This window comes from Pichia membranifaciens (genome assembly GCF_001661235.1).
Source record: "Pichia membranifaciens NRRL Y-2026 unplaced genomic scaffold PICMEscaffold_6, whole genome shotgun sequence".
Taxonomy (NCBI): Eukaryota; Fungi; Ascomycota; class Pichiomycetes; order Pichiales; family Pichiaceae; genus Pichia; species Pichia membranifaciens.
The window spans coordinates 266,685-290,524 of record NW_017566987.1 but is presented as its reverse complement, the minus strand read 5'-3'; the positions used below and the strand labels follow the sequence as shown (position 1 = coordinate 290,524).

General features: G+C 46.5%; 13 protein-coding genes across 13 annotated transcripts; 7 read left to right on the top strand and 6 right to left on the bottom strand.

The window, feature by feature from the left end:
• The first annotated feature begins 34 nt into the window (after positions 1–34).
• Positions 35–4,696, top strand: PICMEDRAFT_18082 (hypothetical protein). Its single transcript, XM_019161873.1, has one exon. It carries the CDS (start codon positions 110–112, stop codon positions 4,631–4,633), a length of 4,524 nt encoding a protein of 1,507 aa, XP_019015794.1. The 5' UTR covers positions 35–109; the 3' UTR covers positions 4,634–4,696.
• A 195-nt stretch (positions 4,697–4,891) lies between these two features.
• PICMEDRAFT_13345 (hypothetical protein) lies at positions 4,892–6,322 on the top strand (the record flags this gene model as incomplete). The annotated part of the gene is made up of 1 exon (XM_019160048.1): positions 4,892–6,322. One exon carries the CDS (start codon positions 4,892–4,894, stop codon positions 6,320–6,322), a length of 1,431 nt encoding a protein of 476 aa, XP_019015793.1.
• Positions 6,323–6,613: 291 nt separating this feature from the next.
• PICMEDRAFT_74390 (hypothetical protein) lies at positions 6,614–7,840 on the bottom strand (the record flags this gene model as incomplete). The annotated part of the gene is made up of 1 exon (XM_019164757.1): positions 6,614–7,840. The coding sequence occupies one exon, from the start codon at positions 7,838–7,840 to the stop codon at positions 6,614–6,616; it is 1,227 nt and encodes a 408-aa protein (XP_019015792.1).
• A 184-nt stretch (positions 7,841–8,024) lies between these two features.
• Positions 8,025–10,507, bottom strand: PICMEDRAFT_18080 (hypothetical protein). Its single transcript, XM_019161872.1, has one exon. It carries the CDS (start codon positions 10,347–10,349, stop codon positions 8,235–8,237), a length of 2,115 nt encoding a protein of 704 aa, XP_019015791.1. The 5' UTR covers positions 10,350–10,507; the 3' UTR covers positions 8,025–8,234.
• Positions 10,508–10,997: 490 nt separating this feature from the next.
• PICMEDRAFT_18079 (hypothetical protein) lies at positions 10,998–12,777 on the bottom strand. Its single transcript, XM_019161871.1, has one exon. The coding sequence runs from the start codon at positions 12,702–12,704 to the stop codon at positions 11,100–11,102; it is 1,605 nt and encodes a 534-aa protein (XP_019015790.1). The 5' UTR covers positions 12,705–12,777; the 3' UTR covers positions 10,998–11,099.
• Positions 12,778–12,961: 184 nt separating this feature from the next.
• On the top strand, positions 12,962–16,900 carry PICMEDRAFT_18078 (hypothetical protein). The gene has a single exon (XM_019161870.1). It carries the CDS (start codon positions 13,008–13,010, stop codon positions 16,794–16,796), a length of 3,789 nt encoding a protein of 1,262 aa, XP_019015789.1. The 5' UTR covers positions 12,962–13,007; the 3' UTR covers positions 16,797–16,900.
• A 65-nt stretch (positions 16,901–16,965) lies between these two features.
• On the top strand, positions 16,966–18,181 carry PICMEDRAFT_18077 (hypothetical protein). The gene has a single exon (XM_019161869.1). It carries the CDS (start codon positions 17,012–17,014, stop codon positions 18,071–18,073), a length of 1,062 nt encoding a protein of 353 aa, XP_019015788.1. The 5' UTR covers positions 16,966–17,011; the 3' UTR covers positions 18,074–18,181.
• A 373-nt stretch (positions 18,182–18,554) lies between these two features.
• On the top strand, positions 18,555–19,346 carry PICMEDRAFT_36684 (hypothetical protein; the record flags this gene model as incomplete). Its single annotated transcript, XM_019163025.1, has 1 exon — positions 18,555–19,346. The coding sequence occupies one exon, from the start codon at positions 18,555–18,557 to the stop codon at positions 19,344–19,346; it is 792 nt and encodes a 263-aa protein (XP_019015787.1).
• A 91-nt stretch (positions 19,347–19,437) lies between these two features.
• On the bottom strand, positions 19,438–19,869 carry PICMEDRAFT_74385 (hypothetical protein; the record flags this gene model as incomplete). The annotated part of the gene is made up of 1 exon (XM_019164756.1): positions 19,438–19,869. One exon carries the CDS (start codon positions 19,867–19,869, stop codon positions 19,438–19,440), a length of 432 nt encoding a protein of 143 aa, XP_019015786.1.
• Positions 19,870–20,133: 264 nt separating this feature from the next.
• PICMEDRAFT_18075 (hypothetical protein) lies at positions 20,134–20,553 on the top strand. Its single transcript, XM_019161868.1, has one exon. It carries the CDS (start codon positions 20,288–20,290, stop codon positions 20,477–20,479), a length of 192 nt encoding a protein of 63 aa, XP_019015785.1. The 5' UTR covers positions 20,134–20,287; the 3' UTR covers positions 20,480–20,553.
• A 145-nt stretch (positions 20,554–20,698) lies between these two features.
• On the bottom strand, positions 20,699–21,589 carry PICMEDRAFT_74384 (hypothetical protein; the record flags this gene model as incomplete). Its single annotated transcript, XM_019164755.1, has 1 exon — positions 20,699–21,589. The coding sequence occupies one exon, from the start codon at positions 21,587–21,589 to the stop codon at positions 20,699–20,701; it is 891 nt and encodes a 296-aa protein (XP_019015784.1).
• Positions 21,590–21,862: 273 nt separating this feature from the next.
• PICMEDRAFT_174989 (hypothetical protein) lies at positions 21,863–22,596 on the top strand. The gene has a single exon (XM_019161625.1). It carries the CDS (start codon positions 22,135–22,137, stop codon positions 22,525–22,527), a length of 393 nt encoding a protein of 130 aa, XP_019015783.1. The 5' UTR covers positions 21,863–22,134; the 3' UTR covers positions 22,528–22,596.
• A 68-nt stretch (positions 22,597–22,664) lies between these two features.
• On the bottom strand, positions 22,665–23,660 carry PICMEDRAFT_74382 (hypothetical protein; the record flags this gene model as incomplete). The annotated part of the gene is made up of 1 exon (XM_019164754.1): positions 22,665–23,660. The coding sequence occupies one exon, from the start codon at positions 23,658–23,660 to the stop codon at positions 22,665–22,667; it is 996 nt and encodes a 331-aa protein (XP_019015782.1).
• Between the last annotated feature and the right edge of the window lie 180 nt (positions 23,661–23,840).

Sequence of the window (23,840 nt, the reverse complement as noted above, 5' to 3'; positions counted from 1 at the left end):
AAGGTCATGAGGAGGAGCTCGGACACAAGTCGAGAATAGGGTTAGTGGGTACACGAAAGACTGTGAGACAACCTTCGAGTCTTGCAGACCTAGAAAGCCTACAGGAACTATGGCGGACGAAGAGGCTCAAAAACATAAGCGGTCTGCGTTGATTGACGATGCCGCTGCACTTTCCGAAGACGAGCACGATCAGGAGGGAGAGATCTCGAGCTCGCAGAAACAGGTAGACTCTTCTGAAGACGAGGACGATGATGATGAGGACGAAGATGAAATCAGAAAGGTTCGTGAAGGTTTCATTGTTGATGACGAAGAAGAAGAAGACGGCGACGAAGACACATCGGCAAAGAAGCGCCGTAAAAGACATAGAGACCACAATTCCAAGGCCAATATGGACAATGAGCTCGATGAAGATGATTTGGAACTTCTTAGAGAAAATGCTGGAGAATTACCATCTTCCATAGCTGAAAAGAGCAAATTCAAGAGGCTCAAAAGAGGCGGAGACGAAGCGAGCGAAGAACAGTCCAACAACGGCTTGACAAACATGTTCTCGGATGACGAAGCCGACGAGGCAATTACTACCAAAGGACATTCAAGAAATGGAGGCTTCTCCTCAAGGGATGACAGAGATATTGGAGTACATGATGATGATGATGATGATGAAGGCAATGATGATGAAGAGGATGATGACTTAATGGATGCCGCAAAGGAAAGACAGCAGAGAATAGCCAATCAGAACTTGGTGGGCGAGTTCGATGATTTCATTGAAGATGACGAGTTTTCGGAGGAAGACGAAGACAGAGATGAAAAATTGGCCCGTATGAGATCGGCTAGGGCCAAACAGTCACAATTTGCACAACAGAGTAAAATTGATCAAGACAAGTTGGACGAGTTGTACGAGATATTCGGTGATGGTGAAGAATATGCTTGGGCATTGGAAGCTGAAGAAGTGGAAGATGATGACATGAACAATGAAGATAACGATGAAAATGAAGAAAAGCAATACGATGATGAAGGAAAACTAGTTACAAAGTCAAAGTCTGAGACTCAAGCTCTGAAGAATATTTTCGAATATGAAGAGTTGAAAGAGCATTTGTTAACAGATAAAGATCAACTCATCAGGACAACGGACATACCTGAGCGTTACCAAGTTTTAAGAGATGGCATCAGCGAATATAATTTGAATGACGCAGATTTTGCTGAAAAGCAGAAATGGATTGCTTCAACTTTGTTTAGTGAGAAGGCAGCTCAATTTGAGGATGAAGCAAGCAAACGTTTGATAGAACCATTCAAAAGTTCCGTTGCAAAAGTTGTGGAGTTTATTTCTAGAGACAACTTGGAAGTACCAACGATTTGGAACTCAAGGAAAGATTACACATTATACACTACACATGACGAAAGTGGTCAAATAAATGTTGAAAAATTGTTAAATGAAAACGATTTGTGGAGAATTGTACGCCTAGACATTGATTATCATGCAATTTATGATAAACGTAAAACAATCACAAAGTTTTTCCAGTCCCTTGACACTGTTGATTTGGTATATGACGAATGTATCAGTTCTGCCAACACAATCACCGAATTACAGGATTTGTATGACTATTTACAGTTCACTTACAGCTCTGAATTGAAGAAGATCCAAGAGACTAATGGCGAGTCTCCTGCCAGCTACGACAATTCAGATGATAAAAGAAAAAAAACACATTCGAGATTTAAGCTGTACGAAAGAGTTAAAAATGATAAAATCTATAATGTCGTCAAGGAAATTGGTATTGATGCAGAAAAATTTGGTGAAAACGTAATCTCAAACTCCAAAATATATCTCACAGACGATAACGAGAAGTCTCCTTTCGAGTTAGTTGTGCAGTATCTGCCAGAATCCTATTTCGCAACTACCGATGGTGCAATAAATGCAGTCAAACAGATGTTTTCTCAACAGTTGGTTCATAACCCAAAGCTACGGTCTCATTTGCGTTCTACTTTTGAACAGTTTTCAAACATCGATATCGAGTTGACAGAAAAGGGCCGTACAAAAATCCATGACAGTTCGCCTTATGCTGACTTCAAGTACGCAATGAATAGAAACCCAGACTCGTTTTACTACAGCCCTGATGTATTTTTACGTATGCTGGAAGCCGAATCTCTAGGTTACGTGATCATTAAGATTGGTTTGAAGACATCACTCATGAATTTCGTCGACCATCTTTTTACCTTCATGTCATCAGATGGAGCTTCCGAGGCATCAGCTTCTTGGAATAAATTAAGGCGTGAATGTCTAGATATTGCGATCAAAAAGTTGATCCCAAACATTATCATGACTGTCAAGGAGAAAATCAGCACCACTTGCGAACGTTTGTTATATTTTCAAGTTCGGGATAGTTTTATTAACAAGGTCGATCAAGCTCCGTATATACCATTTCCAAACCGTAAAGGTATGGTCTCACGTGTTCTTGCATTAACAAACGGAGAGGGTAAAAGAGATTCTGCTATTATTGCAATTGCAATGGATTTTGATGGGACAATCTCCCAGCATGTCAAATTTGATGAAAGTATGAGAGATGCTGAATTCGAGAGAAAGTTATTGAACTTAATAGATAGGTTCAAGCCTGAAGTTGTTGCCGTTTCTGGTTATAACGTAAGTTGTGCTCCGTTAAAGAAGAGAGTGGAAGAAATTGTCAAAACAAATAACAAAACTACAGTTGCCGAAGAAGAAGACTTCAACTCAGATACTAAAGAGGCAGACAATGAGATTGAACTACCAGTCATATTTGTTAACAACGAAACTGCTCGTATGTTTGAATATTCGGATCGTGCAAATGAAGAATTCAGTGACAAACCTGTTGTTGCCAAGTTCTGCATTGCTATTGCTCGTTATGCACAAAATCCTCTTTTGGAATATGTTTCGCTCGGTGAAACAATCACTTCCATTCAAATACATAAACATCAAAACTTATTGCCAGAGCATAAGCTCAGAGAAGCAATCGATTCGATATTAGTTGATATAACATGTCTTGTTGGTATCAAGATAAATGAAGCTGTTCGGATGACTTATTATGCACAGGCGTTACAGTATATTGCTGGCCTTGGGCCAAGGAAGGCCAACAGTTTGATCAAAGGTATTGAATCGAATGGTGGTGCTTTAATTAGAAGAGATGACTTGATTCTGAAACAATTAGTTACTAAAACCGTATTCATGAATTGCGCACCTTTTATTGAAATTCCGGTTCCAGATAGGTTTGACAAGGATGTCGAGCTATTAGACGCTACACGTATACACCCTGAAGACTATGACTTGGCGCGTAAGATGGCAAGTGATGCTCTTGATCTAGAGGAAGAAGACCGTGCAGAGATTGAAGCTGACAATGGAAGTATAATTGGTAAATTATACGATGAAGGGGTTGAGAGATTAGATGATTTACTATTGGAAGGTTATGCTAATCAATTAGAGGAACATGGTCATCGCAAGAGGGCAACTTTAGAGATGATTAAAGAAGAGCTTCAAAATAATTACGAAGAGTTGAGAAAGAATTTTCATTTACTTACAGATTTTGAAGTTTTCGAAATGCTAACCAATGAAACAAGAGAATCATTTGACCGTGGCGTAATTGTACCAGTGATTGTTCAAAAGGTCGATAATAGGTATTTGCTCTGTGTGACACAAAACGGTATTTTAGGAAATGTTGCAAGAGCTAGTGCTGTTCCCTATGGTGATGCCACAAATCTGCTAATGAAATACAACGTGGGTCAAGCCGTTCAAGCAGTTGTTAAAGGTGTTGAATATGCCGATTTCAAAGCTGAGTTTTCATTGTTGAAAGAGGATATTGCACGTGCCAAGACGGTCAAAAAAGGTGATCGTTACAAAGACATCTGGAATTTTGAAGCTGAAGCCAAAGATGTTAAAAGAGAACGGGACATTGAATCAAGAGAAAATAGAGGAAGCAAGCGTATACTTAAGCATCCATTTTTTAGAAATTTTGATGCACGTCAAGCCGAAGATTACTTAGCATCCAGAGACAACGGTGAATTTGTCATTAGACCATCAACTAAAGGTAACGATCATTTGACTATTACGTGGAAGGTTGACAACCAACTCTTTCAGCATATTGATATTGCCGAACACGATAAGCCCAATGAGTATTCCCTTGGCAGGATTCTACAAGTGGGAGAATATAAGTATCATGATTTGGATGAATTGATTGTTTCACACATCAACGAACTTCACAGCAAGGTTGAATCCATGAAGAATCACGAGAAATTCAGAAATGAGCCTGTCAATGACGCTCGTGACTGGCTTATCAGATACTCTAAGGCAAATAAGAATAGAGCTTGTTATTGTTTCTGCTTCAATCGTAAAGCACCTGGATGGTTTTTCTTATTGTTCAAGTTGAACGACAGCAGTGACAAGACCTACACATGGAATGTGAAGGTTCTACCTAACGGTTATATGCTACACAAAAACTCTTATCCAGATATGGTACATTTGTGCAATGGTTTTAAGAAATTACTTCAAAACCAAATGCAGAATCCAGCATCGCACTCCCAATCTCATTCTTCTCAACCTATTCCATCCCACGTGAACGGATATCGTGGCGGGTATGCCGACAATTATAGTGGCTATGGTGGCTATGGTTACTAGAGAGATTAAAACTTTGTAATCTAAAACCTTTTGTAAGTACTTGTTAATTAAATTATCATAACGTTAACTATCGTATATTTTGTGTTCTGTACACGAAAAGAGAACACGAAACAGAAAAAACGCGGGAGGTGTTTGCAAGAAGTTGAAGTTGAGCTTTCCATGAACACATTTTAGTCACTGTTTTAAGAGCAGAAGAAAAATAAACAGTTATCAAAAGGCTCTAGAGGTAAAATAGCTTCTATAACAACAGCTTCAATAATGAAACTATTGCAAAAAATAGCATGGATTGTGACAGCTCTTGGCGCTGTTTTGAACCTATACATTTACACGTATCCTTCATTAGATTCGACGCAATGCTACTGGTCCCATGAGTATCGGGATTTGACGACATTAGGTGCTTGGGAAAAAGCAATAGTTGAGATACCATATTTTGGAGATCTGTATAAGCAATATTTTTTGCCAGACCATGCCAAAAATGTGGATATGCAACCTCGAGATATCCGGATAATGGCTGTCGGTGATCCTCAACTTAATGGTAATTGGCCGAACACTTCTTACATGAAGAGGCTAGACAATTTTGGTAATGATTATTATCTAAGGCACGTTTACGAAACAATGAAAAAAAGGTTAGATCCCTCTTTTGTTGCTATGATGGGCGATTTGGTCTCTTCACAATGGACCGCTGATTCGGAGTTTTTCAACAGGACGAGAAGAATTGTTTCACGTTCGTTCCCTCGTCCAGAAGAGCAGTGCTCGGCTGAACTTAATATTATAAGTAAACATGAGGATATTGACTGGTGGACTTATCTGCAAAATTTTGAAGATAATCTCAAAAACGATGTCTTTAAACAAAGGGAATTTTACGAGTTCAAGGACGTTTATGACTGGTATAACGGTACTTTCATCGACCCTTCAACAGGTTCAAACACAGAGCCTTTATTCCTGAATGTGACTGGTAATCATGACATAGGTTATGGCGATACAACTTACCAGCATATGGCTAGGTGGAAAGCATTATTTGGAAAGGTGAATTACTGGATCGAGTATGACACCGATACTGACCATCCTTGGAGGATTGTCATGCTAAATTCATTGGCTCTTGATGGTCCAATGCTTGAACCTGAACTCAAGACTTACACGTGGCAGTTTCTTGAGGCATTAGAAAGCACCCATTACAAGGGATCCACCATTTTGCTCACACATGTTCCAATGTACAAGAGAGCTGGATTGTGTAAGGATGGTCCAAATTTCGAATATTACACTGCTAGTGGTTGCCATGGATGTTCTCCAAGTAGAGTTGGCCTTTTGAAAAGTCAGAACCATTTGTCTCAAGAAACTTCGAGGAGGGTTCTTGATATCGTTTTTGGTGAGGGTGCTGGTGGTATTATCCTTACTGGTCATGATCATTACGGATGTGACAATTATTACAGTTTTGTGGACGAAGAAAAAGGTTGGGTAGCAGAGAAAAACATCACAAGTGATAAGTGGATTCGTGAAGTGACTGTTAGATCAATCATGGGCGATTTTGACGGCACCATGGGTATAATGACAGGTCATTTTAACCAAAACCAAAAGAAATGGGAATTTGATTATACCCAGTGTAAATTTATAGTGCAGCATGTGTGGTGGGCAGCTCGTATCATGGCATTACTAGCTGCCTTGCTACAGTCTCTTACTTTCTTATTTTAATGAAGTGGAGAAAGAAAAAAATAAAGCTTCAATGGCGCCTTTTAGTTGTCCAACTATTTTCTTGTTATTTTCATGAAGATTCATACGATCAATTTTTATAAAGTGGCTCATGCAGTCAAAATTCAGCATCTATTCCGAGTAAATTGTAAAACGAAGGGCAAGTGGGTTTTTTACTTCTCTAAAAAACTGGACCATGGTAAATAAATACAAAGCAAAAACAAGAGCTAAAATGTGATAATCTCAACCAGTGAAACTAGTCACCCAGAGGCTCAAAAAAAAAGAATTGAGAGTTTATGGAAGATCCTCGTATGGTATCTTGAAGTGTGGTGGAGGATATGGAGGGTTGTTGACGCACTCCATCTCATCGTAGCACTTACGGAAGTATTCTTCAATGTCCATGCATTTTCCAACAAATGCTTCTTGATTAAATCCTTTGCCAGCTTCGTAGTCCTCTACCACCTTTTCTCTGACGTATTTTAAATGTGCTTCTAATCTGCGGAATTTGTAGTCAACCCAATCCTTGTAGAAAAGGTCAAACCGTGCTCTGGGTAAAACAGATGGTTTTGTCGACGTAAGTGCAGTATTATCAAGCTTTTCGGCACCAGCTGCAGCAAAACCATTGACAAACGTGATTCGGTTGTGGTTGGTCACTGGTTTAGAGGCTAAATGTTTTAAGACTCTACCTTGAATCATTGTGGCGTAGCCAATCTTAGGTTCAGGAACCCTAACGGTTTTCTCGTTACCTGTCAAGATAGTGGTCTGTCCACCGACGGCTTCTTCTGGTAGGTCCATCATAATGACCAATGCAACTGTGGTTGAGTCATAGTGGAGCCCAAGAGAGGAGGGAATCTCATCTCCGTCTCCAGCGTCCTGCTTTGCAAGCATCTCTTTGATTTCTGACTCGGTTTGTGGGTAAGCCTTCGACTCCTCGTCGTCCATTGTTGCCAAGCTGACATTCATGTGTGCGGTTTCAGAATTGTAGATAGGTTCCATGGGGGTTCCAAAGAAAGTTGAGACAATTTCAGCAATTTCTGGGGAGTTCACGACAGCCTTGGTAAATGGAGCATCTTCGGCTGCATGCCCGCCGATGTGAAAGTCCAATCGGGTAGCATTTGTAGCAAGGTTTGGCAACCTGGCGTACTTGTCGATGATATGGGACTGCATTGCCTCGTAAAGGATCATGTTGACGGCTTCTTCGCTGAGCAGCGGGAAAGGATAAGCGGCACCAAAATCCGTCACTTTCGGAACATGCGTTTTGTTAATATTAAGCTCGGATAAGGTGAAAGTTTTGGTGGTGTCGTAAGACTTTGGATCGAAGATGAGGTGTTTAGAAGGATCGAAGTTCATCGTTGGGTCAAACCCCGGTGTGCTGGTAATTCTATTTAGCACACTCTGGATTTCGTTCTTCCTCGTCTTTTCAGGAATAGCATGTGTTGGGGCGAACTCTTTGTATGACTCAACGAGTCCGTTCGAGCCAAACACCGTTGGGTATGGGTATTGCGAAGAAAGAACTGTCATTGTGTGTGTGGACTTCCAAATGGGGTGTCTTAGAAAAGAAAGGGCGATGCTATCAATGAAAAGCAAGGCTACTGCTGACTAACTTCAACTATTCGCAAGTTTGCTGGAAACAAGGTACTTTTATGTCCCAGCCCCTTGATGACTGTAGAGATAACGACAGGCTCCGAGGAAGACCGTCGGGCGGTGGGAAGTCTCGATAAGGCAATAGTTCCGCGAGCGCAACATTCCGAAGACGTCGACTGATAAGAACGATAAGGCGCCGTCCACGGGACAAAAGACATTGTTGAAATAAAGAAAGATATGTATATAGATGTGTGTAAGCAGGCATGCTTGTAGGTATAGATACGATGGCGGCGCCACTTTAAGCGCCAGATGGCTCACGGGGCAATGTGACTCATGCTCCAGAAGAGCCAAACTCACGGGCCCATTCCTCAAACTTCTCCAACCCCTCCTTGTTCACACTCGGACGAATGTTCTTCATACTGCGTTCGAAGTCGCCCAAACAAAGGGGCCTGATCTCGACCTCCTTGAGATTGAGCATCTTCGAACCTAATTCTCGGATAGGCCAGATAGCAGCATCCTTGGCCAACGACGTAATATCACTTCCACTGTAGCCCTCGGTCAATTCAACCAACTGTTGCATGTCATCTTCGGTCAGAGAGTTAGGTGTGTGCATCAACAGCTTGGTGAAATGGGCCAATCTCGTCTCGGGCTCGGGGAGCGGGATGTACTGCCGACGCACAAATCTTCTTCTTGCAGCCTCGTCGACGGCCCATGGGAGGTTGGTGGCAGCTAAAACCAAAACCCTGGAGGGTGGGTCGTTCTCGTCATCGACTCTACCTGCAGCGGCTTTGGAAAGATCTGACCATTGCACCAAAAACTCATTCTTCAAACGTCTACTTGTATCGTCGTCCCCATCTCCGGATCGCTTCCCCAAAAGAGAATCGATTTCATCTACAAAGATAATGGACGGTGCTTTTGCCTTGGCAACTTGGAATAGAGCACGCACAAGTTTTTCACTCTCACCGTACCACTTGGACGTCAAAGAGGAAGACTGGATGCTAAAGAAGGTGGAATTTGATTCTGTTGCTGCTGCTCTTGCAAGCATGGTCTTTCCGGTACCCGGCGGTCCGAACAAAAGCATACCACTTACAGGCTCACGTAGACCTCGGAAAAGATCTGGCCTCAAAAAGGGATAGACCACAGTTTCCATTAGCGTCTCCTTTGCTTGCTCAAGACCTGCAATATCACTCCAAAAAACCTTGTCTTGATCTCTGCTACTTTCGACAAGGATGTTTTTCGCAAATTTCAAATCCACACCCTTGATTTTTTTCAGAATCTTCTCATCTTCGTCTTCTTCCGAATCTTCTGCGGGGTCTTCATCTGCCTTGATCTCATCACCGGCAGCAACCGGCACTTTCGGATTCTTGATGGCTCTTGTAGGAGATTGTAGCGATGACTCTGAAGCCACTGGCGAATACGAAGTAGAAGACGGAGGGTTTGGTGATATTTCATATTGCGGAGACCTGGACCTATGAGACCTGTGTTGGCGTGTGGCATCCAATTTGTTGGTGCTACTACTGTTGCTGTTGTTGGAAAGCTCTGGTCTATTTGGATATTTCACGGCGGCAGATGCCTTCAATGCCGCTCTGGCCCTGTCGGAGGGAGTTTTCTTGGAATGGCCGTTGGTATTTACTGTAGCAACCGTGGTACTGCTGAACTCGGCAAACTCACCGGCAGGTGAAATCGTAGCAGATACGCTATTGGATTGGTATTCATTGTTGTTGACGCTGCCATTGCTGTAGCTGTTAGAAGTATAGTTTGAATCAGGCGCCAGGAGATTGGAGTTGCTAATGCTGTTGCTGTTGCTGTTATTGTTGCTGTTGTTCACGTTAAGAGAGTTCGAAGGCGCCCACATCAAGTTGGCGGCGTGTTTTGCGGTCGGAAGGGAGTTCGAAACGGACGACCCGGTGGATGCAGATGGAACACCGGACTGTTTGGACATGGACGTGGCGGATGGCGTTGAAGAATATGATGTCAGCCCTCCTGGGCGAAGAGATTTGAGCATCTTGGAGCCGGGTTTCCGGGAACTCATTGTGTGGGGAATGCTTGTCCGCAATGTCGGGACTGCGTTACCGTAATGCTGTTGATGCTGCTGCTGCAGTTGCTGTTGATGCTGTGACTGCTGATGTTGCAGCTGTAGGTGTCTCTCCATGGCCTTTGCCGAAGCATAGCAGTTTGACTCGATCTCGGCTCTCAGCTTGTTGAGCTCGTCTAGGATTATCTTCTCGTCGGTGGAGAGATGCACGTTTGCCGTCTCCTCGTTGAGCTTCTCGACCTGTTCATCTGCAAACGAGTTAAGGTCTGTCCAGCTGATCAACGCATGTTTGAAATGCCCATTCTGCTCCATGCTGAGGGCCGCCCAGTTCGAGTTCGTTATCGATTTGTACAGTTCCTGCATTCGTTCGAGTCTCTCCTTCTTGTCATGTTTCTTGTTTATGAAGCCCATGATCGTAGTCCGTGTGTTTTTTGTTGGACTGTCTGAGCCTATATCTGTTCCGCTCTCTAACAGCTGCAAGGGCGGTTGTACAAAGGATCTAGTTGCGAAGGTATGAAGGCTCTTGGGTGTACCTTGGCAGAAAGTAGATGTGGGGTGGATCTGTCGGAGATCAGCAGCAACTTCGGTTTTTGTGGTGGACTAAGATGTCTGTTCTTTGTTGTCGTTTCGGTGCACATAGTGGTGATGCGAAAAAGCGACGGCGACGTGTTCGGGACGGGAAGGACGGGAGGAAGGAGGGCCGGGCGGAGCTGGAGATCTGCTCGTCAGACACGTCACAAAACCATGTGCACGACGACATCGACGACAAGACGATGGTGCTTACAACTACATGATACCAAGGCTGGTCGGCTGGCTGCTTCTTCTACAATCCGGCTGCATCCCGAAAAAGCACAGGCGCCAGGGCTGAGCCGTGAGCTCGTCCCGGGTGGTGGTTCCTACTGTCGATAACCACGGATGCACCTAGGCCACTGTCTCGTAAGTACTCCAACAGGCCAAGAGCTTTTGTTTACAGGAAAAGACAGGCAGAGTTCGACCGAAAAGCACGGAAACTGCCTTCTTTTATACTCGCGAGACGGACGCAAAAGGTTGAGCCCATCTCGGAAAGCCAGAAGTTAAAAGTCGTATTAGAATTAGTATTAGTGTTAACAATGCTTCATATACAGTCTAATTGAAAGGTGGTCATAACGAAGGGCTGGTGTTCTACACGTTGAACACCTTCTTGATTTTGCGGCCAAAGCCAAACCCGAACTTGGCGCCGTCGGAGTTGGCTCGAGGAGAGGCGGCCGTAGAAACAGTGGCAGCAGGAGCAGTGGCCGTTTTGGAGGATGAGGATGTCGCTGCGGCCGTTGTGGAGGGCTTGTCCTCTTGCTTGGTGTCCACAGGCTTGCCATCGCCCTTTCCGTAGGTATATGAGTACGCTCCGGACGTCGTGCTGTTGGCGGCACCGCTGCTGCTCTGGTTGGCGTCGTGGCTGTCGTGGTTGAGTCTGCGCTTAGCCTTCTCCTCGGCGAGGCCGCTTCTCATCTCGTTTCTGGCCTTCATGTGGGCCTCTCGCTTCAGGTCGTGGGCCTTCATCTCATTGGCCTCCTTCATCAGCCGCTCGAACACCTGCTGGTCCTCTTCCTCGGACTCATCCCGCTTGGCAATGGCAAACATGCGGCCCATCTCGATGAGGATTTCGGCACGCAGCTTGCGCTTGTCGCTGCTGATCTCCTTGTCGTTCAGCAACATGTTGCACACCCCATACAAGGTCTGCTGGATCTCAAACTTGGACGAGGCCCACGCAACGGAGATAAACTTACCCGTGACCGCTTGCTCGTACTGCGCCCGCTTGTACGGGTCCATGTCCTCCAGGCTGACCCCTTCGAGCTGCTGCATGGCCTCCAGGGTGTTCTGTGCCTCTGTGGCGGACGAGAGCATGTCCATCATGCCGCGGACAGTGTCCTTGCTCTGTTTGAAGTTCGAGCTGATTTTGTGGAAGCCTCCCGTGAACTGCTTCTTCGACTTGAGATACGACGTGGCCTTGAAGAGGTAGATCTTTCCAATCAAGTGGCAAATGTCGAGGCCAAAAGACTCGAGCTTCAAGTCCTCGATATCGTCGCTGATCTTCTTCTCAAAAATCTGCCAGTCCTTACCTTCCTTGTCCAAATGGCCGCCCTTCACGCTCTCAAGCAACGGGTCCATCTTGGCCTTCAACTTCTCCGCCAACTCCTTCACCTTCTTCTCTTCCTCCTCTCTCTGCTTCCTGACCGTCTCTGCATCAATCCCCTGCTTCCGCTTCTCCTTAGTCGCCGTCTTACTCTCCTCATTCAAGTCCGAAAACGTCTTCTTGCTTCCATCGTGCAGGGTGACATGCGTGGAACTACTTTTGTCACCAGCACCGCTTTCGGCCTTGACGTCGCCGTTACCTGCACCCTCATTTCCCTCTTTCTCTTGCTCATCAGCCTGCTCTTCTGCCTCAAACATCATCTGGATGAAGTTCAACTCTCCAATGTAGTCCTTCGACGCTTCACCACCGAAAATCATGCTGAAAAATTCCTTAGGGTCTATATCCTGGGACGCTCCATTTCCTTGCTGGTTCAACTCCTCCTTTCCAACCTCATCGTAGATGGTTCTCTTTTGTGGATCACTCAAGACCTGGTATGCCTCTGCAATCTCTTGGAACTTCTTCTCTGCTTCTGGATTATCTGGATTCTTGTCTGGATGCCATTTGAGAGCCGCCTTTCTGTACCCTTTCTTAATTTCAAGCTCAGATGCTTCTGGCGAAACGCCCAGAAGGTCGTAGTACTCGGTGTCTTTCACCATCGCCCCGTATTCGTGGTCTACAGTAGTTTATCTATTGGATCTTTCCACCCCTTGTGCTTTTGCCCCTTTTTCTTCCAAACGTTGGACATCTTTCCGTCCAGCACATCTTCTTCTTCTCTTTCCCTCTCCTTCCTTCTCCGCCTTCGCCCGCGCCGCCTCCTTTTCTTGTCCACGAAGAAAAGCCTGTTGATCTTTCTGCTGCCGAAATGTTCTAACACCCCTGACAAGGACCGTAATTTCCAGGAAAAAGCAGGCCAGAACACAAAACAAACATTCTAGTAGCTCAACGAGGTCTCTCACACAATGACGCTACCTTTAGACAAGGACATAATAGTTAATGTGCTGCGAGAAACATGTCTAGCCGCAACATTGCAGCTAGCAAATTCGCTCTCAACGGCGCAGACATCCTCGGACGACGACTCCGGATTTGCGAATCTTCAATCACCAGCGCTGTTTGGGCGGTTATATAGAGAAGGAGACATCAGCACGAAACTGGACATACAGGCGAACTTTCCGCTTCTTGCAAAGCTCCCCAATGGCTCTCCGCCGATAAGGTTTGACGGGCTTTCCGAAAACATGTCTCGGAGAAACAAAAATGAGTCAAGTACGCGGGGGAACATTCTTACGGAAGAGTCCAATGACGATGAATCGGATGAAGAGGATGAAGAAGAAGAAGAGGATGAGGATCAAATTGATGAGGATATTGAAGAAGAAGAGGAAGAAGGCGACGACGAAACCGACGAAGAGGAAAGCAGCGCTGACGATAGCAACAATGCTAACCGAAAACCTTTTATATCGACCAGTCCGATACTCAACGAAGTCCCGTCCGGGTTGGTTGACAGCAGGCAGCGGAACACTTCCTCGGCAAGCACTATGTCGTCTATTGCTCCCTTTAGACGTCGGCGACGCCCACTGCCTTCTGCAGACCACCATAAAAACCCATCCTCTGCTATCAGTGAATCAACCATAACTGAAACCGAAGACGAATCAAGCTTTTCACCACCCACACAAAGCGAACATCAACAAATTCAGAAAGTTTCACAGGAAGTAACCCATCTCAATTCCTCGTTAGCATCACCACCATCTCTTCAAAGCAAACTCACGCCAATAAGACGTCCTGATTTGGGCGACCGTTCTGACTCGGTGAACACTCTTAAATCAAAGTCCGAACTCGATCCTCTAATAAATACCCCTGTGTCCACAAAATCATCCTCCAAAGCTTTGATTTCAGCATCTACTTCTAAAACTGAAGCTTCATCAGGCTCGAAGAAGCAGACCAAGGGTTTACGATCGTTGGGTAGATTTATTCGTCCTAAGCAAATTGCTTCTACTTTTGCACATCATTCAGCGACGAACTCAAACGCAAACAACTTGGTTTTTGGCTCAGATGGCTCAGAAGAAGAGCCACATAAAAACTCAAACTCAGGTTTGAATGACAAGACACTAAATCAAGCACAGCAACCAGAGTCAAGTATGATGGAAAAAAACGGTAGTTTTGATACCAAAAAACTTGAAGGAGCTGAATTGGATTCTGTACCTGTCCTAAAAGTAGATTCATTGTCAGATACAGCATCAGCGTATGCAGCATCTTCACAACTTCACTCCAGCAAGGATTATGATGAGGATGATTCAAAGTCGAATTCCGAAAGAGATACTATAAACTCTTCAGACTTCGAAGACAATGATTCTGTGGTTGATTCAATAGAATCGAGTGAATTAGCTGACTCGGACTACGACTACTTTAATCCTCCTACAACAGCAAATACCACAAGAACAGAGAAAAGAGTTTCACTTGCTAAAGGTGTTTCAGGGGATGCAGGTGAAGTTTCAGATTCAGCTCTTTTAGGTGTAGGTCCCAATGGCGACGATATTAGCCCTGGTACAAGTACTGGAAGCTCACTAACTTCTGGTTTGAGGAGATCCAGAGGATTGTACCATCCATACGAGGACCCCGATGTTGGCGATTATATCGACGATTTGGACTCAGAAGATTACATCAGTGATGCAGAAGACTACCCCATTGATGACAGTGTTGGATATTACGATGGTGATGTGTTGAGTGCAAATTCCGCAGTAGGATTGGGCAAAGATAATAGAAGAAGAGATTCTTCAAGTGTCAACAGTACTTCGAGTGATATGAAAAACAAGCTGGAGGTTTCGCCCAAAATGAACTCAATATCCAAGATAAACTTTGTTCGCAGTCGTCCGGGGATGAGAAGTACTAGTGGTACTGGAATTTCACGATCCTTAGCTCCTGCAAGAAGAAGGCAATCGATAGGTAGTGTAATCAGACCTAATACCTTATTGATGTCGGACACCGGTAGTTCCTTGACAACACATATGCAGTCGAACCTCAATACCATTGATGCAACCTCAATATCTTCTACGTCGACAGCAAACACCAAATCCCTTTCCAAAGGAGTCAAATCCGCCAAAAGTTACAACAACTTACTCAGTATGAAGTATGATTCTGGAAGCGAAGAGAAAGAAAAGCAAAAAGAAAAGAATAAAGAAGGTAATAAACTTTTTTTCAACAAAATTGATATCAATAAAAATACCAACAATAATTTACCTAGTCATTCGAGTAAGCAGAAGACTTCCAAACTAACTGAACTTATTCATAAGAAAAACATTTCGCTGGATTACTACAAATACGTCATGGAGAAGCAAAGTGTTAGTGATACACTTTTACGCTTGAAGATATGTATTCCAGACTTGGGAATACCATATAATCAGTCTTTGAAATTACAGGTCAATTCTTCAGTTCAAGTGGTTGAGCTGATTGGATATGTGCTCTACGTTTTACAGCAAAGCAAAAATGAGAGCCTTGATAAGCATCATTTGGACCCAAATGCCTGGAAGCTGTACCTTGCAGATGACGACGGGGAAATGGAAGACGATTTTGGAGTTTTGGATCGGACAAGAGTTGTTCAATCTTATGGTGCCGATGAGTTTGTTCTTGTCGAATGCACAGATGTCGAAACTAAAGAAAATGAAAAAGTAACGCCATCCCCATTGGAAAATGGTTCTTCGCAGAACCTCTCCGATATAAATCCTCAAATGTCTGCAAATGTTTCTGGAATAATAAATTATGATGATGCGACATTTGATGCTGCTCAGCAAACGAAGAGTGACTCTGTTGCTACACTACCATCAGAGTTAACTCCAACTTCAGGGCTAACTTTTACCAATACTCTACCGTCGAACAATTTCCAACAACAGCAACAACAAAAGAGACAACAGGTACAACAACAACGTCAACTGAAACAACAGCAGCAATTCGTTCTTGACGATCTGGACTCGGATGATGATAATTTAGTTTTCAACGAAAAGAATCAAAAACAAGTCAAGAAGGATATCAGGAAATATGCGTACCTAAAGTCAAAATTGAATACGGGTAGCAATAAAGTGGGCTTCAATGACAAAGAAAGGGAGAAGGAATCGAAGCTAAATAAGTTCAAGACACGTAGTAAAACCATACAGTCCATTCTGCATAATACGGCCGATCACTACCAGCAGACGCAGCAAGAATTATTTCCCTCTGGGAACAATACTGGTAATAACATGACCTTTGGAAGTATTATGGGCAACATGAATGGGGTTACTGTGAATAATGGCGTTATGATGGGAGCTACAGGTGTGACGAGCCCCAATGGCGTCGAAATTGTCAACGCCACCAACTCAACTATGGCTTACAGTAAACAGAAAAACAACAATTATTTAGTGGAAGGTGAGGAAGGCGACAATAAGGCCTTAATGTATCATAGGTGGACGGTTTGGAGAAGACAGCAAATGTCGTTTAAGAATAAGTTACCGAAGACGTTGACTGTCGATGGATACCAGATCTATCTCTTGCCTTTCAATGAATTCAAAGGGTCGTGGTATGAATCGAAGACTTACAATTTCGATATCTCCCAAATTCTAAAAATCAAGCAAAACCCAAAGGTTCCGAACTATTTCAAGATTATTATCAAGAAGAACGCCGAAGGTATTGTCAAAAAGTACTATCTTGAGGCAAGAAGCTCAAAAGAGTGTCGGGAGATTGTGGATACAATCAAGGCTCTTGCAAAGACTTATAGTGAACAAATGTAATAGAGTTCCATTTATAGCGGTATAGGCCAGGCTTGGCTATGTAGATCGATTTAACGCAGAAAGGTTTGAAATAGGAGAGAGCCTGGCTCGTCAAAATGAACCGCGTAATATTTTTTTTTCTAGATATTGAACAATATTCGGAGAAAGAACTAATGTCGGATCCATGTTAGTAGAAGCCTTTTTCTGATGAACTGGAGAGCAATAAGTCAGCAGAGATGAGATCTTGTCACTCAAGACTTTTAGGTGGCACCCAGCTTTGGCAAAGATATGTGTCAACTGTACCGCACGAAAAAAGGGAGATCTTGAACTTGAAAGCACTTTTAGCCAAATCCGAAGAGGCTGAACTTGCTAACAAGAAAATAGAGGTGCCAAAACAAAACAAGGCAAAGAAGACCGATCCACACGATAACTATGGGCTGGAGATCATGAAAGAACTGGCTAAGCTGACGGCGCTACCTTTGAAATGGAAGGCAAGCCATAAAGAGTACACCAGTATAGCCGGCTTCCTAACCTTGGCCCACGTTGCCTTAGAGTGGAGTATATATGACTACCGAAAGATTCCCACAATGGAGGTTGCCGGAAAGGAGTTACCGGAGGTGATATTTCTGGGACGATGTAACGTGGGAAAGTCGTCTCTGATAAATGCGTTGTTGAGCAAAAAGAAGGACGCCGTAGTGCAGCCGTATGCCAGGGTGAAGAACCAGGCAGGGTACACGCCGTGCTTGAATTTTTACAACGTTGGAGGGCGGTTCAGACTTGTTGACTGCCCTGGATACGGTGTCAAGGGCCGTGAGTGGCAGGGGAAGTTGGTTTTCGAGTATCTACAGAAACGGGGCAACTTGCAGAACACCTACTTGATTCTCGATGCAGAAGTGGGCCTGAACGCGTACGACGAGCTGCTTCTGCAGAACTTGACGGACGTGGGAGTGAGATTCGACATCATCTTCAACAAGATCGACAAGATCCCGCGGGACAAGCGAAAGGCACGGATCCTTGACCTGGTCACCACCGGCTTCATCGGGGGCCTCAGCATGACGCCACGGTGCTATGCTGTCAGCAGCAACGAGCAGTCCAGAACCGGCATCACCGAGGTCATGGTCTCAGTCATCGAGTCCTGCGGAATATGGCAGGACGGCGAGGCCGGCCGGTTGGTTGCAGCCAAGAAGAAACATGTTGTGCGTGCCGAGGTCGCCCGACAGCAGTACAAACGCGGGAAGAAGGAGCACAAGGAGCTGCAGAGGAAGCAGCGGGAGAACGACCAGCGGCTGGCCAAGTAGCGGCCTCTCATTTCTGTATATATGTGTACACTGCTTTATCCATCTTCCGTGAAGATAGCCAACAGTAAGTAATCTGGCAAAACATGTGCGCACGTGACATTTTCGCCGATCGACGTAATTTCATTTTTTTTTCTTTGCTGTTGCGAGCGTCCCCGATTTTGCAGGGGTTGGACGGTTGGAGGACGAGACACTTGAAAAGAAAGATGCCATTTGCACAGACAGGGAAGGAGCAAATAGGAGCTGCTGGAAGAGTGGTAGGGGAGGAGACAACCAGACAAAAATGCTCGCAAGGACGGGAATACAGAAGGTGCTGCAACTGGGGGCAGGGGTCCGTGTGTTCGGACTGCGTGCACAGTCGACAGGGGCCGCAGCGTCGGCAGAACCAGTTCCAGAGGGAGCAGCCGAGACAGTTGACAGTAAAGTGACGATCCAGGAGCCAGAGAAGGTGGATGTGGCGAGAAACAGACAGTTCAATGGGACGATGTTTCAACCGCAGAACAGGCTGTACAACGACCCACTTGTGTCGAGGTTCATTCCAGAGTTGGAGGCGAGACGTCTTGTGCCTGCGATCCCTACGTTCTATAGCAGAAACCCATACCACGAGATGCACATGAGCAAGGTGCAGGACTTGTTAAACAAGAACGCAACGTTGCCGTTCGACAGAAGGACGTCCACGGGCTCGTGGTTGAGATTCAACCAGTACAAGGAGAGAGCTGGCGGTGAGTTGCTCAAGGAGACGGAGTACCTGCAGCTCGTGAATGTGCTCAAGAGATTGGATGCCATTGACGTGGAGTTGAGGTCGGACGAGTTGAATAGTGTGTTGGCGGAATACATGAGAAAGCAGAACGTGAACCAAGCCGCCAGCGATCTGAAGACGCTCGACGACAAGGGCCGTGCTGTTGCGGTTGGACGCAGAAAGGCGTCGAGCGCCAAGATCTACGTTGTCGAAGGCGACGGGCAGGTGATGGTGAACGGCAAGTCTCTCGAGATAGTGTTCCCGAAGGAGCAGGACAGAATGAAGCTGCTCTACCCGCTGCAGATTGTCGAGAGCGAGAGCAAGTTCAACATCTTTGGTCTTGTCAGAGGCGGTGGCTCTACGGGTCAGATCGAGGCGCTCCAGTTGGCTCTCGCCAAGTCCTTGTGCATCCACAACCCCTTGTACAAGCAGAGATTGAGTGCGGCCGGGGTCCTCCACAGAGACCCTAGATCGGTCGAAAGAAAGAAGCCAGGTAAGAAGAAGGCCAGAAAGATGCCTACCTGGGTCAAGCGTTGATACTCCGACTTCCGCAGCGGATTTCGAGTTATACTTATATTTATAAAGAAAGCCATGTAAATAAGATGTTATTAATTCTGAGAAGAATGACTCAAAAGACCACCTCCGTGTACGACAAGCCCATGTTGTTCGACACGCTCTTCCACTGCCGGATGCCGCCAATTAGCAACGACCGTTTCACGTTCAGGTCGGTCACCTCCGCCGTCGCCCGCAGCTCGCCCTTCACGAACCCTAACACCTCTTTTCGGAGAGAAGCGTCCGGGATCTTGTGTACCGACCGGAGAATGTCTCGGTACACGTGGAGCACCTGGCCCCGGAGCACAAAGTCCTCAAACGACACAGACTCCTCGAGCGTTCTCCGCTTCTTCTTCGGTGCTTTGCTGCCGCCCGTCTGCACCTTCTTAAACGACTCTTCCTGCTGCTGCTGGGTTTTTCCCTTGAACGTTTTCACCGTCTCGTTCGTGAGCGTAGACCCGTATCGGGCGCCCACAAGCCGTCCCAGCGTCTGCTTCAGTGCTAGCATTCTCGCTTTCCTGTTCTGTTTCTCGGCTTCCACCGTTTCCCAGGTTTCGGGTCCTTTTTGAACCTTCTTTCTCCACCAAATGTCCTATATGGTAATGCCAGAATCATGTAGCCCGATTCAGATCTGGGGAAATCTTCAATCGACGCGTCGATTGAAAAAAAAAGTTGGGCATTCCTTACACCTGTGCACCATATATTGCCCCCCTCTTTTTTTACATCCGTGCACCTTATATTGCTCCCTCCCACCCAATAGAAAAAAACTGTTGTCGCATCAAAATGGGGAAACCGATTTTTGGTAGACAGGAGACATGAATGCTCTTGGAATGGAGAGAAAGCGTGTGTCGTCGTCTTTGCTCAGTTTCACTCTGGTTCCAGCTTTGAACACACATTAATAGAAACACACATCGCAAAACACAACAATGGGTGCAGCATACAACATTCTCGGCAAGGCCGTTCCTCCACACCAACTTGCTCTCGGTACCATCGGCGCTGTTGTCCTATTGGTTCTCCCAAAGCCATGGGCCACGACTCCAAAGAAGGAGGCCAAGATTGACGCTGCTAACGCGGACGAAGAGAAGTTCATCAAGGCTTACTTAGAAAAGCATGCTTAGAGCCTGTCTAGACACTGTATATTATACCAACGTATCTAAACATGCACTATTTATTTATTTGAATCTATTCATACGACCAGACGAAGGGTGTGCCCCCGGGGGTGCCGGTACGGCTCTTTCCAGCGCAAGCGGCAGCACCGTGAGTCGCCCTGCACGTAGATGACCTATCTATAATTCTTTACGGGATTATGCTATATCGCTATAAAGTGGACGTGGAGCTCATTCCTTGAAAAGCGCCTCGTTCGAGAGCGGATCGTGCTGCAGCACCTGGTCTCTCTTTCTGTGCTTCCTGTCCAAGGCCTGGACCTGTCTGTCTCTCGCATTCTGGGCAGACTGGAACTTTGTCTGGGCACGCATGACGTTTGGAGACACGTACTCCTTGTTTTCGTAGATCTTAGGTCCTCCGAACGACCCTTCCAAGATGACAATCGGCGTGAGCACAAAACGAGGCCCGATTTCAACGAGAGTCAAGTCATCGGTCTTTAGTTCGGCCTGAAGCTCCTCGTCCTCCTTGAGCTCCACCTTCTCGTTGATCTGGTAGTTTCTCACCCAGACTTTGCCGTCAACAATGCTGAACGTCATGACGTGGTCGATGAAGGGCTTGCTCTTTCTGGCCTGTGGTGGGACACCGAACTGCTGGATGAACATCTCCTTGGCGAGCTTCCAGTGTTCTTCGGTGTCGAACGACTTGTCGAAACTCAAGATGGGTCTCGAGCCCCTCAAACAGTTCCCAGTGAAGTTCAATTCGTCCAAAGTGTGCAAGTTCATCACGTGGAATTTGATCGTTGGTCCGTTTGGTGGCTTCGAGATCCAGAGGTAGAGGTCCTCGTGCTTACGGCACTCGAAGAACATGATGTTGTTACAGTTGTAGAGCTCGGCAATCTCGTTCAATTCGTAAAGCGTCTTCTTCGTGTCGAGCTTAGGCTCCTTTCTCGCGTGGGGGAGAAGCGCCTGCAGATCCGAGATCAAGTGTCTGTGACGGTACGTTATGCCTCTCGACGAGATGAGCAACACCCGTTGTCTGTTGATTCTCTTCTTTTCGACCTTATCGGAGTCAGACTTGGTGCTGGCGTGCTTTGGCTGGCGGAGCGCTTTGAAAATGGCGGACATCGTGCTGTGTGTGTGGCGTATGCTGGACTTCTTCTTCTATTGCTGAGCTGTGCTGTCTCTTCAGGAAGCTGCTCTGCACATACTTTCCATCTGCATTTATCAGGAAAAAAATTTCTGGAAGCTGAAAAATCATGAAAAATTAAACGGAGCTCATGAAAAAAAAAGTCAAAAAAATTCAGTGTGATGACGTAAGCGCAGCTCGATTCCCCGATGCATGTAGATAGCAGGCGGAAGCATGGGGCTGGTTGTGACGGCATCTCGATGTCCCACTGTTTCGGCATTGAACAGACCCAAAGCCTTCAACTTCCGGTCAGTATTTACACCAGCAGACACGCTGGCTGAGAGAGAGCGTTCAGGCTCGCTTTGGTAGTCGAGAAGCTTACCCTTCTCCCCTGCCGGGGCCCTATCTGTCAGCCACGGAAAACACGGCGCGGCAACATGAATTGGGCCCTTGGCAGGTGAAGTTTCCTGGATCAAGAAGAGCACTGAAAAGAAGTGTAGAAGTGGAGAGGAAGAGAGCCTGGAGCTGTGTTCGACGGCAGGGAATGGTGAGCAGTGGCAGCGACAGTGACAGTGACAGCGGAAGCGGGTCGAGTGGCTCAGACGAGCCGACTTTCCACAAAAAGGTTGCGTTCAGGAAAACGACGCCGCAGCAGCAACAGAAAGATAAGGCAGATGCGCCGGCTGGTGTTGCTCCGACGCTGGAAGACGTTGCCGTGTCAAGCATCAACCGGAACTTGAAGCGGCTTGAGCGGGAGCAGCTTCACCGGGCCTTCCAGGACAGCCTTGTGCTGGACGAGCGGGTGCTGTGCGAGGCGGTGGACGACGCGGACGTGCCAGACGACGCAGTGGAGCTGCTGGCGTGGAAGCGGAGAGAGCTCGACAGATTGCACCGGGACCGAAACAGACGCATTGCCCGGGAGGAGGGCGGCTTGTAAGAGCAGTAAGCGGCTGTCTTGTATGTTAGATTTATGTTTTATGTTTTATGTTTTATGTTTTATATTTTATATTTTTTATCTTATATGTGGGGTTGTGATGTGTGTTTGCGTCACCTGCCAGTCGGCGAGTCGACCAGCTAGAAAGGACTGAAAGACGAGTGGTTGTTGCTCTCGAGGTCGTTCTCGATGGGGTCTGTGCCGGTCGGAACGTAGGTGCCCATGGCCAGCTGGATGTCCTTGTAGTAGTCGTGGCCGACGAGCAGCTCGTCGCCAATGTCACTGAGTGACTCTGCCGGCTCGATGCGCTCCAAGAGCACGTACGGAATGTAGCAGGCCCTGGTCTTGAGCTCGGGAAAGTATCTGCGGTAGCTCCACCAGGCTATGAAGGCGCCGAGCAGCGAGCCGAGAATGATGTCGATAAAGTGGTGGCGGTAGTCCTGCGTCCGGCTCAAGGCCACGTAGAACGCCAACAAGCAGGGCAGGAACGCAATGATGGACCGCCATGCGCCCCGGTGGATGTGGCTGCAGTTCAGCTGGCCGTTGAGCCACAGCGAAAGGTACCCGAACGCCGTCCAGGACATCGACGAGTGGCCGGACGGACTTGTCCTGAAGCCGTCCAGGAGCTTGCCCTTATCCGTCGTCGTGCAGATGTCCTTGGCGAAGTAGAGCACGTCCGGAAGCGCCGACTCGTGCGGAATGCACCGGGCAAGGAAGTCCGGCCGACAGCGGCCGATCCAGTTCTTGAACACGTCCGTCACAAATATGCACGTCCCCATGGATATGAACACACCGAGCACGGACACGTACGCCACGTAGAGCTTGAATGGTCTCGGGGTGAGCACCATCGACAGCACAAGCATTACCGTCGCCGGGATCACCATGATCCACCGGATGAGCACGTCGCCCGGAACCCGCTCGTGCTCCGCAAAGGGGTGCTGGAGCGTAATGTCGTTGACGGCAAACTGCCGCTGGTATGGCTCGATCTTTTCGAAATAGTACCAGTCCAGAGGGAAGATGAGCAGCACGTAGAGGGCGTCGGTGAGCTTCCATGTCTGTAGCGTCTTGTAGAAGGGCACCCTAGTTAGGCCCAAGTTGTTCCGGTCGACACAGAGTTTCTTGAGGTTGAACGGCATGGCGTCGGTACCGGTCCAGGTACAATGCCTCTCTTCGCTGCCTCCAGCCTGGAAGAAGAGCAGGAGGCATCCGGAGCTGGCTGCTGTAAACATGTACGGAGGACAGGCAGGACCAGCCGAGGCCGCGGGGTTGGGGAGGTGCAACCAGCACTGTTGCTTTACGGGGGCCAAGAGGACGGA